Raw genomic sequence first — 14,157 nt, 5'->3', positions numbered from 1 at the left:
TTGAGATTTTTTTTTTATTTATTTTGATGTCTAGATGTTGTTTGTGTGCTTTATTCATTTTTTTTTATTTTTATTATTATTAAATTGAGTGAATATATCGACAAACAAAATTAAATTAAACTTTCATGTATTGCAAAAAATATTAAAATCATTTAAATGATTTTTTTTCGATAAAATTAAATAGTTCAATAATTTTCTTTAAAAAAAAAAATGGATAAAACAGTAACTAAAATTGGTTTTACATTTTTCAATGCAATAACTCATTATATATTATACAGAATTGTAATATTTTTTTTGGTTACATTAACAAACACAGGATTTAAATTAATTAAAAGTATATTTAAAAAAAGTGAATGTGGTAAAAAGTCAGTTGGTACATCAAGCTCAGTAATAACCATAACTCGTGGAGCCTAAATTAAATCAAAATTTACAAGGTAAACCTATTCTCATCTTGAAAATATATACTGGATAATTAATAGCTAACTTTATTTCCAGTTAATAATTTAAAAAATAAAAAAAAATGGTAGATCCAATGGAAACATTTGTGACAAACACACGCAATGATTTTCCATGGCCAAATGATGTTCCCTTGATAGCTGTACCAAGTGCACCACCAAAAAATACTGGTCAAAGAATTTACTTGCAAAAAATAGATCCAGATGATTGTGAGTGTGATTATCATTCTTATGACTCAGACATGAAAAGGTAATTTAATTTTAAATTAACTGAATAAATTATGGTTTTTTTCTAAAATGAATTTGTAAATTGATAAGGTACAAGAAGCTAGCAAAAGAAGAAGAGAAACTTTGTAGTGATATGAGAAAAATAAATCATGAGATGAATGATTTATTAGAAAATATATTGAGCAGTCAATGTAAGAGTGAAGATGAATCAATGGAGAGTATTTACAAGTCAGCTTATGATAAAAAAGGTAAACAAAAATAATAAATTAATATTGTTTTAAATATTACAAGGGATTTTTGTTTTTAAAGATTATCCTATTGCCAAGTATCGATCACTTATGGCATCAGTGGATTCATCAATTGGAGCTCCAATAAAACCAGCAATAACAGAACTCAAAAATGGATATCGAGATCCAATAAGATTCAGACATTGTCCAGTTGAAATTCCTCATATTGAAACATCAAAACCTGTTGATTTTAGCCGAGGCAAGTTTTTAAATGATATTTAAAGTTATATTGAATTAATTTAATGATCATGATTTCTTTTTTTTTTTAATTTTAGTACCAGATATGTGGTCCTTGTGGACGAAATTTCAAGGACGCACTGAGTATATGGACACTATCAGTAAAGAGGGACTTAGTATTTTAAAAAATCGACTGCAATATTTGGAGCCATCACCTTCGTCTAGAAGAAGAGAAGGAGATTGTGATTTATAAATATTTTATTGAAATATAAAAATTGTAAAAATATAAAAGACAAATAAAAAGCAAAATGAAATAGAAAAAAGCAAAATAAAAATCGAAATATATTTTTTTATTTAAAATTAATTTATAAAATTATTTGTTATTAATTTGAAATATTTAACACATGAATCTCGACAATATAAAAAGACAAAAGCCAAATAAAAATATCAAATAATTTTTAAATATTTTATCTTTTAGAAAAATTAAATTAATCCAAAATTATTTATTAAAAATGTGTGAAGAATTTAAAAATGTATTTAAATCCGAGTATAAAACTGAATTTGTAAATTCTCCAATTAAAAAAACACAAAATTATCAATGTAGATTTGTAGGGCGTGATTGTTACGTTGATGGTGTTCATAAAGATACCCAAATTGATCCAGCAAAAGCTGCAATTTGGAGTCTCAATGATGAAGAATCAAATCAGCTTATTAAAAAATTATTTCTAGAGAGACAAAAATCAGTGTACAAAAAAAGCTACACAAGTCCAGGTAAAAAATAATTTTATAATTTTCTTGAATAAATTAATAATCAATTCTTTCATTAAAAATAAATGCACCAGTTGAATATGAAATAAACCTAGAAAATAGATACAAAAAAAATACACCAAGGTTAAAAAATGAAACAAAAGAAAAAATAATTGACAGTGAACTTTTGAGATATTTAGATGACTTATATTTTAATCCTCATGATGAAAAAATTTTGAGTACTCCACCAACATTTAAACGTGGTAATTATTGTTGCTGATAAAATCAATGTTAATTAATAATTTTAATGATTATTTTTAAACAAGTTTTTGGCTACCCAAGTCCAAAATTTCTTCATCGTATTTTGTCAACTTATCAAGACGGCGTTGGACGTTCTGGTGCCAGTGTCATGTTTGACAATGCTGAATTAATGTCAAAATTGAAAAAAAAAATTCAACAAGAATTAAAAAATAATAATAAACGTTCTAGTAATTTTGATGAGTGTAAAAATTTATAATGTTTGAAGTTTATGATGATGACAATCGTGATTTTATCACAGTTTATAAAAAACATTATTATCCTAAAAAATATTCAAGAGTTTTGAAATTTACTCCACCTTTTAATTATGAGCCACCAAGTAATCCAATAAATGGTCCATTTAAACAACATCTAAATTATTCCAAAAAAATAAAAAATAAGCTAATTGATGATGATAATAAAAGTGAAGATATCATCGAGTATTTACAAAAAGTAAGCAACAATATTAATCCGTTTTTTGCTAATAAGATAAATATAATTTGATTGTAAATTTTAGATAAAAAAAGAAAAACCTCATTTAAAAATTTGTCTACCAAATGAAAATATCATACGAAAAGAGCAGAAAAAAAATTGGAAAACAGTTTATAAAATAGATTATTCAAATCCTTTTGGTAATTATAATAATTTGATAATTAAAAATTTGTAATTTTATCGAGGAAATTATTATTCAACAGATGATGAAGAGGAATTGGAAAAAATAATTTTACCAGATGACTGGATAATTCCTCAAACTGTCCAACAAAGATCCTTTCGAGATCCAAAATTATTAATGCCTAAAAATCATTCAGCTATGATGGGCATGATCAAGCCAGTCGACAATCTGACACCAAATTATAAACAACGAAATATTTTAAACATAAAGTTTGTTTTTAACTTGTTTGATTCAATTAAATCTTGAGATAACTAATTATTCAATTTTAAATTTTTAGAACTGGTGAATCGGAGTATACATCAACAATAGCAACAACTGGCGAAAAAATAATCAAAGAAAAAATAACTCAAGAACCAGTTAAACCACGTAGAATTTATCAACAAGAAATTGATGATTGTGATGAAATTTTAAACAACATTAAATCCCCATTAATTTCACAAGTTTTTTAAAAATTAATAAAACAATTATAATTTATTTTAAAATAATAAATTACTCTAAAAATGATTATAATTTTATTTTCTTAATTAGTATTATTTTGCTGGAAGTTTTTTTGATCTAACAAGATCTCAACTAATTGATGATGAGTCTTAAATTGTACAAAGTTCCATTATCACTTGGGAATATTTATTGCTACGTTTAGCACCAAGACTATTTGACCAAGGACTAGTTCATATTTATCTATTTTATACCACATTTGTTGAATAATTTAGTAATTTATTAATTATCAAAAAAAAATAATACAATACAAATTGAAAAAAAAAAAAAAAAAAAAATACCTGAGATTTAATTCTACGACATGAAGCTTTATCATTATTTTATCAATAATTATCATTTATTTTTTATTTTATGTAATATAATTGACACATGCCTTGTCATAGATCATTTTTTTGTCACCAGTTTTGTTTTTTTTTTTATTTTTTTGATAAATTTATAAGAATAAATAATGCCACTAGTATAAAAAAAAAATAGATGTTTTATCAATCGATAAAAATAATCTTTCTGGAAAAACCGAAATTTTTTTTTTTCAAGTTTTTGTCATTGTTAAATTCGTAGAATCAGAAGTGATTAGTGGGCATTATCTATATAATAATAAAAACCTGATAATTTATTTTTATTTTCTATTTTTGATAATTTTTTATGTTATCTGTTTTTAAAATAATGATTTAAAATTTTTATTTATAATAATAATAAGTTTTTTTTGTCAGAAGCACAACTAGTTTCTAAAATTAATTTCAGTAGTAGTTGGGGCGCGGTCTTATACACTGAAAAAATTTAACCACTCTTATATGGAGGATAAAACTGACTAGCAGGCTTTGATTACTTAAAGAAAAATATCAATTATCACAAAACAACACAAGTAAGTGTAAAGTGTAAATAAGTTGTAATTATAATTCAATTTTCAGTAAATTATTAGTTATCTATAAACAATTCAGTTGGTTCACTTGGACAGTGGCCTTGCAAAACTTTTTTTTTTTTTTTTTCATTAGATAGATATTGAAAATGTTTTTTTTTTTTTTACTAAATTTAAAGTAAAAAATTATTCATGAAGTAAATTAAAAAATATAAAAAATTTTCAAATAAATTTTTAAATCATTAGAAAGAATATTATATAACAATTAATTTATAAATAAAATAATTTTTTTTTTTTTTTACAGTAATATTATGGATATTAATCCAAAATTGGGATATCCAGAAAATGTCAGTCTTTCAATTTACCATTTATTTTCTATGCTCGTTTATTTTTTTCCATTAATGGGAGCAATTTTGGCTGACTCGTTGCTTGGAAGATTTAAAACAATATTTTACCTGAGTTTAATTTATTCTGTTGGACAAATGATTTTATCTGCTAGTACAGTTCCAGATCTAGGACTACCAATCAGGTAAAAAAAAAATAAATATTTATCTACCTGTATTATCTAATTGTCAACCAACAATTTCATCATTATTAAATTTTTTTTACACAAATAATATTGTTATAATTTATTTTATTTTTCGTTACAGAGAATCATCATTGATTGGTCTATTTTTAATAGCACTTGGTGCTGGAGGAATTAAGCCATGTGTTGCTGCATTTGGAGCTGATCAATTCGTACTTCCACAACAAAGTGAAAGCTTAAAAACTTATTTCTCCATGTTTTATTGTACTGTAAATATTGGTGGTGTAATATCAGCAGTATCAACAACTGAAATTAGAAGCAGAGTTAAATGTTACGGAGAAGAAGATTGTTATTTTATTGCTTTTTTAATTCCAACTGTTCTCATGGGATTATGTTGCCAATGTTTTGGGCATTGTATGATCAACAAGGTTCAACATGGACAGAAATAGCAAATTACATGGACTGTCAAATTGGAAGTTTTCATCTTGGTGCTGATCAAATGCAAATACTTGAGCCCATACTGCTAGTTTGTTTTATTCCAATTTTTCAAAAATTCATCTATCCAATGTTTGCTAAAATTCATCTTCTTGATACACCTCTTAAAAGAATGGCATCAGGTGGATTTTTAGTAGCATTAGCATTTTTTACATCTGCTATTGTTCAATTACAATTGGATACAACTTATCCAGCTGTTCCATCAACTGGCTTTGGACAATTGAGAATTGTAAATACACAAAATTGCATGGTACCAATGACTATCAATGGAGAGGCATTTAATCTAGAGCCATATGGAGTGTGGAATAACATTGACATTGAAATTGACGAGAAGAAAATGGTCATAGTGTTCATGACTTTAAAATAAATGGCACATTGGCTGAGACAGCCCCAGCACAAGTTCAATGTTATTCCATTAATAGTCATTGGTACCATGCAATTTTGTGTATTTACAACTCTCAATTGTCCAAAGCCAGTTGATGGAACAGCTGGATAAGTTTTATCCAATTGAAATTGAACAAAAGCAGATGTAAAAAATGCTAATGCTACTAAAAATCCACCTGTTGACATTCTTTTAAGAGGTGTATCAAGAAGATGAATTTTAGCAAACATTGGATAGATACATTTTTGAAAAATTGGAATAAAACAAACTAGCAGTATGGGCTCAAGTATTTGCATTTGATCAGCACCAAGATGAAAACTTCCAATTTGACAGTCCATGTAATTTGCCATTTCTGTCCATGTTGAGCCTTGTTGATCACACAATGCCCTAAACATTGGCAAAGGAACAAAAAGAACGAGTATTAAAACAATCTATAATACATAGATTGTGATACTTGTTAAAGTAAATGATTTATATGTATGGAATTTTTTACCACGAATTGGATTTGTCATTTTTATATTTTCATTCAAATTTTTAATTTAAACAACAACAACAACAATACTGATGAATCAAATGATAATAAAAAAGATTCAAAAATTGGTACACAAAATTTTCATCAAGTGTCAACAAACAAGTGTCAAACTTTTGCCAAAGTACCAGCTGTCAAACAACAACAACAATAAATAATAGTTCCAAGTGTATCAAATGGCTGTGTATTTTTATATCTAATAAATAAAATATTGTAATTATTATTGTTGAATATAAAATGATTTTCTATTTTATCAGATACATACTTCCTGAAGTTATTCTTAGTCTTACTTAGCTGTAGACATAACCAGTCAAAGCGCATGAGTCACTTTTATTTATTTTTTATTTTTTAAAAATTCTCTCTTTCCCTTTAATTCTGTACACATATTCTATATTCATAATGTGATGCCATTTGGAGCTGTTTTTGCCAAACTGCACACAGACACACATGTAAACTGTCACTCCAATATAACAACAATTTTAATAATTTAATTTATCTTGAATTAAATCATGTCGAAAATTATAAAAATTGATGGTGTAACATTGATTAAACAAAAATTCACAATTTATTTTATTTATACTTAAAATTAATTCATTGAAAAATGATTATTAATTTTTTTTTTGAAATAACTGCATTATAATTGATGATATAATTAAAACAAGCTCAAGGTCATTGTTAAATTTCAAAAAAAATTATGATAATTTAACTTGAAGATAATTCAATTCAATTTGAAGATAATTGCTGCTTGTCCAACACCACCAGATCCTAGGTTGCAACTGTTTTTATATTGGATTATTCATTTCAAATTGATTTGTCATTGTTATGTTTTCATCATGATTGTTATTACCATTTGTATTTTCATAATAAATAATTCAATTTAAAAAAAACAAAATTTCAATGTATTAGATAAATATTTTAATAAGTCGTGAATTTTTTTAGTACAAAAAACACAAAATTCATATTTCAATTAGACAAATCTCACACATACTTTTTTTTTTTTTTTTTTTTTAATTCAAACTTATTAATAACTATTTAAATGACACGTGCAACTCGATATTTTTTATATTTACATGAGCTTTACAATCAACTGGCTAGAAAAAAAGAAAAAAAAAGAAAAAAAAAACAACGAAATCTTTTTTTTTTTTTTTTTTTAATTTGGCAAATTCATCTAAAGTTGTATTAATTATGTTTTTACATTAAAAAAGGCAACACTTGACATTTTTATTGACTAAAAATCCAGTCAATTTTAAACTCTTATTTTTTTTTTTATCTTCAATAATAAAGTTATTATTTATATTAAGTAATTATTACTATTGAATTTAATGAACTGTCACACACAAAGCAATAATTAAGAAAATATAATTTTATTTTTTTTTTTAATTTCTTTAAATTGATTATTTATTTTCAGTCATTGTGATGGAATAATTTTGAAAATTCTATTATTTTTTTTCTAATCAAAAACTTATTTACAAAGTAACCTACGAAAACAATTGATGTGTCTATTTTAAAATAAATTTCTAAATTATTTATGCCTACTTTTAACGTCCATCAGTGACAATACCATCTGCCATCATTTCAGGTAATGATGGTCCACCTCCCTGCAAATAAATATTCCAAAAATTAATGTTGCAATTCTCGAGGATATATTATTAAATTAAATTAAATTAAACATCAAAATAAATAAATATTTACATCAATGATGATTGCAGATGTCATATTGTCATTGTGATGTTGAATATTACCAGAATTTGGAACAGATATCGTTCTGATATTATTTGTACTTGCTGAAGTTGATATATGTTGTGCCATCATGTTATTTTGATTAGATCTAAAAATATTAATTAAACAATAAATAATAATTTACAATTATTATTATTAAATAATAGTGTTGATAGTAACCTTCTTTTTTTAACATGACCAGAATGAAATCTTCCACCTTCACCACGAATCCTGTTCATGGCATGTCGATGTCGTGATTCATGAAGGTATTTCTGTGATTAATTTAAAAAAACAAAATACATAAATAATTTATTAAATGATTAATTATTTATTGCTTAAAACTTACTGGTCTTTCTTTAGGTATTTTTCCTTCAGCTTCAAGTTTTGCTCTAGCTTGTCGACGTTTTAAAATACGTTTGTATTGTTTGGCATTAACATAGAGTGGTTCCTCTTCAAGAAATTCAGCATTTGGAATTTGTACTCTTTGAAATTGTTGTTGTCCAGGTACCATCTGTTTAATTAAACATTTTAATTGTTTTAAAATAACAAGCAATAACAGAGATTTAAAATAAAAATAAAAAACATGAGCTGATCTAGCTAGCCAGTATGACCAAGTACAACAAAATGTTTTGAGAATAATTTCTAACAATTATTTACCATGACAATATTTCCTCCTTGTGCTGTATTTTGTGTTGACATTTGTTGTACTGGTGCTGCTGATGTTGTTGCTGTTTGTGCTGATCCAATTTGTACCAAATTACCATTTAAATTAATAACTAAAATAACAAATAAAAATAAAAATAGATTAATTATTTGTATGAGCTGATTATGCAGTTGTTATAAAATTACCTTGTGGTTGTGATTGTTGTGATTGATCCATTTGAACTGGCTGATAAATATATGCTTGTCCATCAGGTGTTTGTATAATTTGTGGTGTTGTTGGTTGTTGAATGACAATTGGTTGTCCACCACCAGTTAATGATGACATAGGTAGAACTTGTATTGGTCCATTTGGTCCAGCAACCTGAATCACTTGTGGCAACAACATAGCTTGATTTCCTTGTCCCATTTGTACAACCAGACCACTAATCATATCAATATCATTCACCATTGTATCAAATAAAACCAAATTTTTATAGGTTAAAAAAAAAAATCATCAATTTTAAAATGAACTAGTAAATGTTGATTGTTAAAAAAATAATAAACACATGTTATATTTATAATTAACAATATATTGCATGAAAAAAATTATAAAAAATACCATTATTTATTTAATAAAAAAATAGTCAGGACATCGGTAAATTGAATGCATGACACAGACAAATCTGATTGTTGTGTTGTATCTTGGCTTGGAGCATTTGATAATCACAATAATAATTAAAACAATATAACAACAACACTGATAAATAGTATATACTTTTATCACAACAATATATGATGTAATAAACAATGGAAAATAAATAATTTTGGGTTAGAATATTTTTGTATAAAATAATATAATATGACAGACAAACATGGCCGTTGTTGGTCATATTTAATGAAGCTTGATGGCGTCGTTTTAACACAACAAAAAAATATATTATTTAAATAATAATACATAAACTTCATGAAGAAAATGTAAAAAACAAAAAAAAAAAAAAATATATTAATGATTATTTGTGTGATTAGTTAAGTGATTGAGATGAATCAAGGATGCCCGCGCTTGACGTTGCTCAGATGTGTTCAATAATTTGTGGACTTACATTGGATATATTTTCGTGGGCACTTTCCCAATGATTGGTCGGTAAATTGAGGACCAATGGTCTGCGATAGTGAAACCTCGGCCCTTGTGTATTGGTGGTACTGAAGGGGGGAACTGCCAGTACGATGCCAGGTCGTTTTCACACCGGTCGATGCCCCTCTGGAATCATTTATTCGGGCCAATCACGAACATAATTCTCCTCTTTCTCTTTACCCCTTTGACTATTTTTAATTTGTCATTTTAACACCACCAGCGCTGTTGACTTTTCCCGCTTAATTTTTGAAAATTAAAATTAAAAAAATTTATTATTATTTATAAAAAATATATATATTCATATAAATTTATTTTGTTTAATTATCAAAATTAATAAATTTAATGCTAAAAATAATAATATTTTAAAATTTCAAAAAATTTGATTAAAATTGGTTGTTATGTGTGTGTATGTATGTGTGTGTGTTATCAATTTAATTTTTTGTTATCTCGCCACCCAAACGGTCCTATGGTGTAATTGGCAGCACTTCGGACTCTGAATCCGGCGACCTGAGTTCGAGTCTCAGTAGGACCAACGTTTTTTTTTTTCATTTTTTTTTTTCTATAAATAATAATTTATTTAATTAAAAATCATTAATTATTTCTACTTGAAATTAATAATAAATTTATAATTGCATTTTTATTTATGAAAAAATTTTTGAAAATAAATTTATTTTAGATTGGTCTAGTTTTTGTTGTTTAATTTTTTATTAAATAAAAATTGGAAATTTTTATGACGATATAAAGTATAGAATTATTGCAGAGATTATATTATCGTTAATTAATATTTTAATCTACTCAAAATATAATACATGTAATTATTAAAGACAAGCTTTTTTTTTTCATGATAAAAACTTTTAAAAAAAATTATTTATTGTAACAAGTTGATGGAAGCTTTATAAATTTTGAGCTTTTACGTAATTTAAATCAAAATTATAATTGACTTTGGTATATTTAGTCAACTGAGTGAATGTTACTTTGGGAAAAGAGGATAAAACTATATATATGGAAGAGAAAAAAAAAGCTGAGGAATAGATTTATCCTTTTCTCCTAAAGTAACATTTGCTCACTGTTGCTCCTGTTGCTCGTGTTGCTCACACTTTTGAAAATGAAAGTTATAAAGGTAATCAAATGACCAACCAAAAAAATACAAATAGAATCCATCAAAGACGCCTGCTTTAATACTACAAATAATCAAAAAAATAGACTCTTACATTAAAATATTAACATCTATATTATTTTAGAATAAGTCAATCATTACTCCATTTGTGATTTGATATATGTGACAAAAAATTTGGATATTTGATAATCATATTTCTCCGGTTGCAGAATAATGACCCAATATTTCATGAAAAAATCCATGAGCACATGGAATTTTAAAAAATCTCATTTGATCAAACTCGAGTTTCTCTGATTACCATTTTTTCTGTTGAAAAAAAACTGGAGAAAAATCGGAGAAAAACAGAAAAAACGTCGGAGAAAAAGTGGAGAAATTTTCTAGGAATTTCGAATTTCCGTACAACGACGGAGGAATATTTCTACGACTACGAGGACGTGAATCAATAAAATTGTTATGTACTCCAATATTTTCATACTGAAAAAAAATTAATTAAACATTATCTTGATTATATTTACAATAATAAAACATTTTGTTTTTAAATTAATTTAATTAACAATAATTAATTACATCAACTAAAAATTCAATTGAATTATTAAAATATAATCACATAAATTAAGGGATTACCACCACCAATCAAAAACGCAGATAGAGCCTTGAAATTTTTTGAGCAGATTAATGAAATAATAATACATACGCTCAAATTTTTTGATAATTTTCTTGTAGCTAATTACTTAGTAATTAATTACTAAAGTAGGCTACTTTTTTGAAGGTTATACATAGGTTCTTATGGAGAGTCTGGTTTAGTTTTTAGAAACCTGGTTAGCCATTTTATGGAAAACGCAGATAGCTTTTTCAAAAACTACAGATAGATAGAGGAAATAATAAGGAAAGTTTTGATATAAAATTCTTTGAGACCTTTTTATTTTACAATAAATAAAAATAAATTTTTGTCTTTGTCTAAATACTCAAGTTGAAGTGAGAAACAAGATTTTCTCCTTCTTTTTTATCTCATTCGCACTCATAGAAATATTATGTTTCTAAATTTCATACGCAAGAGGTCTCTAGATATGCGGTGGTAATCCCTTAATTGTGATAATATCGATATATTATTTTTCAAATACTTGTTTTTTAAAATTATAATTCATGAAAATGCGGCGAAACGATATTAAAAAAATGTCGCCAGTTTCACAATTGCTGAGAGTGTTTTTGTTGTCATAAAGAGCTTTTGTAACTTGCACATGATAATTTAAAAGAGTTCAAGTTAAATAATGTTATATTTAACAACAACTTAGCTGCACTGCCCAACATGACAATTAAAAAAAAAAAACAAATTACAAGCTTGAATTTAGATCAAAAATAGTAACACACTATAAATTAATTGGTCAGTAAGAAAAATAATAATAAAATTTGGAGCAACACACACTCAAGTCTGTCTGTGACATCATACATATTGGAAAAAGAATATAAATAATTTACACTTTATTATTAATTATCCAATGCAGTTAAAAATGGCAGATAAAGATGTAATTCAATTGGAAAGTTCAACAAAACAAATAAAAAAAGGAACAACAATATTAACTGCTGAACCATTTGCCTTTGTATTGAGTGATCAACATAGAAAAGAAAGATGTGATTATTGTTTTAGAAGGTAACTAATAATTACTAAAATTTTAAATCAATTAAATTATCATAAATTTTATCATTTTTTTTAGTATAAAAATATCAAGATGCTCTGGATGTCAGTATGTATATTATTGTGGAAGAAATTGCCAAAGAAAATCATGGTCAATACATAAAATTGAATGTCCAAATATTAAAAAAATTCATCCAAGAGTTTTGCCTGATGCTGCCAAGATGATGTCAAGAATAATCATCAAGTTGAGTCAAGGTGGTGCTGATGAGTGTGGCTATTATACACCATCAAAATATAGAAAATTTTATGACATGATGTCACGTGAGTATTTTAATTATCAACATAATCAATTAAAATAAATAAATAAATAATTTGATTATTTAAAATTTTAGATACAAATAATATTAAAAATGATAATAAAAAAATGGAACATTTTACATCATTGAGTATGATTTTAATTAAATATTTACCAAAAGACATACTTCCAGATATCAAAGAGTTACTTGGTATATTTGGAAGAATGAGTGTTAATTCATTCAACATACTTGATACTGATATGACAAGTTTAGGAGTTGGTATTTATTTAGGACCATCAATTATTGATCACAGTTGTAAACCAAATGCACATGCTGTTTTTGAAGGTACCAAAATAATTATAAGAACACTTGATGATCTTCCATCACTTGATTGGTCAAAGGTAAATTTAATTTAAATTTTCTTTTTAAATAAATAATAATGATGATTAATTTTTTTGTATAATTCAAGATTAGAATAACGTATATTGACTTATTGAGAGATACTAAAACCCGAAGAGATGAATTACAGAGAGCATATTATTTTTTTTGTGATTGTGAACGTTGTAGTTCACCAGAAACCATTGAAATATCAGCAGCATGTCCAAATAAAAAATGTACATATCCATGTATACCAGCTGATACGAAAAATTGTGCTAAATGTGGTGAAAAATATCCAGATAATTATCAGGAAAAATTTAATCAAGTCACTGAACTATCATTGTACCATTTGGAAAAAATGGCTCATACAGCTTGTATCCTTTTTTTTTTTTCCTGTTATAAATAATTAATCAATCAATTTATTTTTCTTGATGATAATGATGGTGTAGATTTAGATGCAAGTAGAATGTGCCTGGAAAAGCAAGATGGCATATTACATCCTTACAATCTTTTGTCAATTAGAATGCTGGAAATGGCACTTGTTGCTGCAATGAATTTAGAACTTTGGCAAGAAGCACAAATTTATGCTGAAAAATTAACACCAAGATATTTGTAATATTTAAAATATAATTATGAAAGATCCAAGTTTATTTTGATAATATATTTGATGATGTTTTTTTTTTATTTTTAGATTTTATTTTGGTGATAATCATCCAATGTCTGGACAGGTACATTATGTACAGGCAAAATTACTGTCTTTTCAACGACGAAATAAAGAAGCATTTGAATATATAACAAAAGCAGAAAAAATGATTAAAATGGCATTTGGTGATTGTCATTATAAAATGAGAAATGAAGTTAGACCATTGTTGGAACAGCTTTTAGCTGAGCATCACATGATGAATTATTAAATTATAAAAATTATATCAACACAAATATCACTGCCATTTTGTAGATTTAAAATCACTTATTTAATATTTTATGCAATTATAAAGACAATTTATTATACAATTAAAAAAACATTAAAAAAGCCAAAAGAAAAAATTATTTTTATATTAAATTCTTTATTATTTATTGAACATAATTAATAACT

At 25.6% G+C, this 14,157-nt stretch overlaps 4 protein-coding genes and 1 non-coding gene across 7 annotated transcripts; 4 read left to right on the top strand and 1 right to left on the bottom strand.

Annotated features, from left to right (window-relative positions):
* Positions 1-75: 75 nt before the first annotated feature.
* Positions 76-1,482, top strand: LOC122858614. The gene is made up of 5 exons (XM_044161597.1): positions 76-434; positions 496-705; positions 774-931; positions 993-1,169; positions 1,246-1,482. The coding sequence occupies exons 2-5, from the start codon at positions 521-523 to the stop codon at positions 1,398-1,400; spliced, it is 675 nt and encodes a 224-aa protein (XP_044017532.1). The 5' UTR covers positions 76-434; positions 496-520; the 3' UTR covers positions 1,401-1,482.
* Positions 1,483-1,597: 115 nt separating this feature from the next.
* Positions 1,598-3,641, top strand: LOC122858613. Of its 2 annotated transcripts, none has more exons than XM_044161595.1 (6): positions 1,598-1,918; positions 1,990-2,157; positions 2,221-2,644; positions 2,709-2,823; positions 2,887-3,073; positions 3,142-3,641. In XM_044161595.1, exons 3-6 carry the CDS (start codon positions 2,411-2,413, stop codon positions 3,311-3,313), a joined length of 708 nt encoding a protein of 235 aa, XP_044017530.1. In that variant the 5' UTR covers positions 1,598-1,918; positions 1,990-2,157; positions 2,221-2,410; the 3' UTR covers positions 3,314-3,641. The 2 variants fall into 2 exon arrangements, with proteins under 2 accessions (XP_044017530.1, XP_044017531.1); XM_044161596.1 differs by having other exon boundaries at positions 1,625-1,918; positions 2,237-2,644.
* Positions 3,642-7,685: 4,044 nt separating this feature from the next.
* LOC122859630 (nuclear transcription factor Y subunit alpha) lies at positions 7,686-8,977 on the bottom strand. Its single transcript, XM_044163312.1, has 6 exons — positions 8,716-8,977; positions 8,524-8,642; positions 8,213-8,377; positions 8,047-8,138; positions 7,840-7,975; positions 7,686-7,745 (listed from the first exon to the last, which is right to left on the bottom strand). The coding sequence occupies exons 1-6, from the start codon at positions 8,975-8,977 to the stop codon at positions 7,686-7,688; spliced, it is 834 nt and encodes a 277-aa protein (XP_044019247.1).
* A 1,123-nt stretch (positions 8,978-10,100) lies between these two features.
* Trnaq-cug lies at positions 10,101-10,172 on the top strand. Its single transcript has one exon. It is a non-coding gene; the product is annotated as a tRNA-Gln (tRNA).
* Positions 10,173-11,941: 1,769 nt separating this feature from the next.
* Positions 11,942-14,108, top strand: LOC122858611 (histone-lysine N-methyltransferase ASHR1). Of its 2 annotated transcripts, none has more exons than XM_044161593.1 (6): positions 11,942-12,405; positions 12,470-12,711; positions 12,783-13,087; positions 13,156-13,438; positions 13,514-13,676; positions 13,756-14,108. In XM_044161593.1, the coding sequence occupies exons 1-6, from the start codon at positions 12,254-12,256 to the stop codon at positions 13,973-13,975; spliced, it is 1,365 nt and encodes a 454-aa protein (XP_044017528.1). In that variant the 5' UTR covers positions 11,942-12,253; the 3' UTR covers positions 13,976-14,108. The 2 variants fall into 2 exon arrangements, with proteins under 2 accessions (XP_044017528.1, XP_044017527.1); XM_044161592.1 differs by having other exon boundaries at positions 13,520-13,676; positions 13,756-14,094.
* The last annotated feature ends 49 nt before the right edge of the window (positions 14,109-14,157 follow it).

The sequence above is a fragment of the Aphidius gifuensis genome, linkage group LG6 (genome assembly GCF_014905175.1).
Source record: "Aphidius gifuensis isolate YNYX2018 linkage group LG6, ASM1490517v1, whole genome shotgun sequence".
Lineage (NCBI taxonomy): Eukaryota > Metazoa > Arthropoda > Insecta > Hymenoptera > Braconidae > Aphidius > Aphidius gifuensis.
This window is presented reverse-complemented; position numbering and strand designations above follow the sequence as displayed.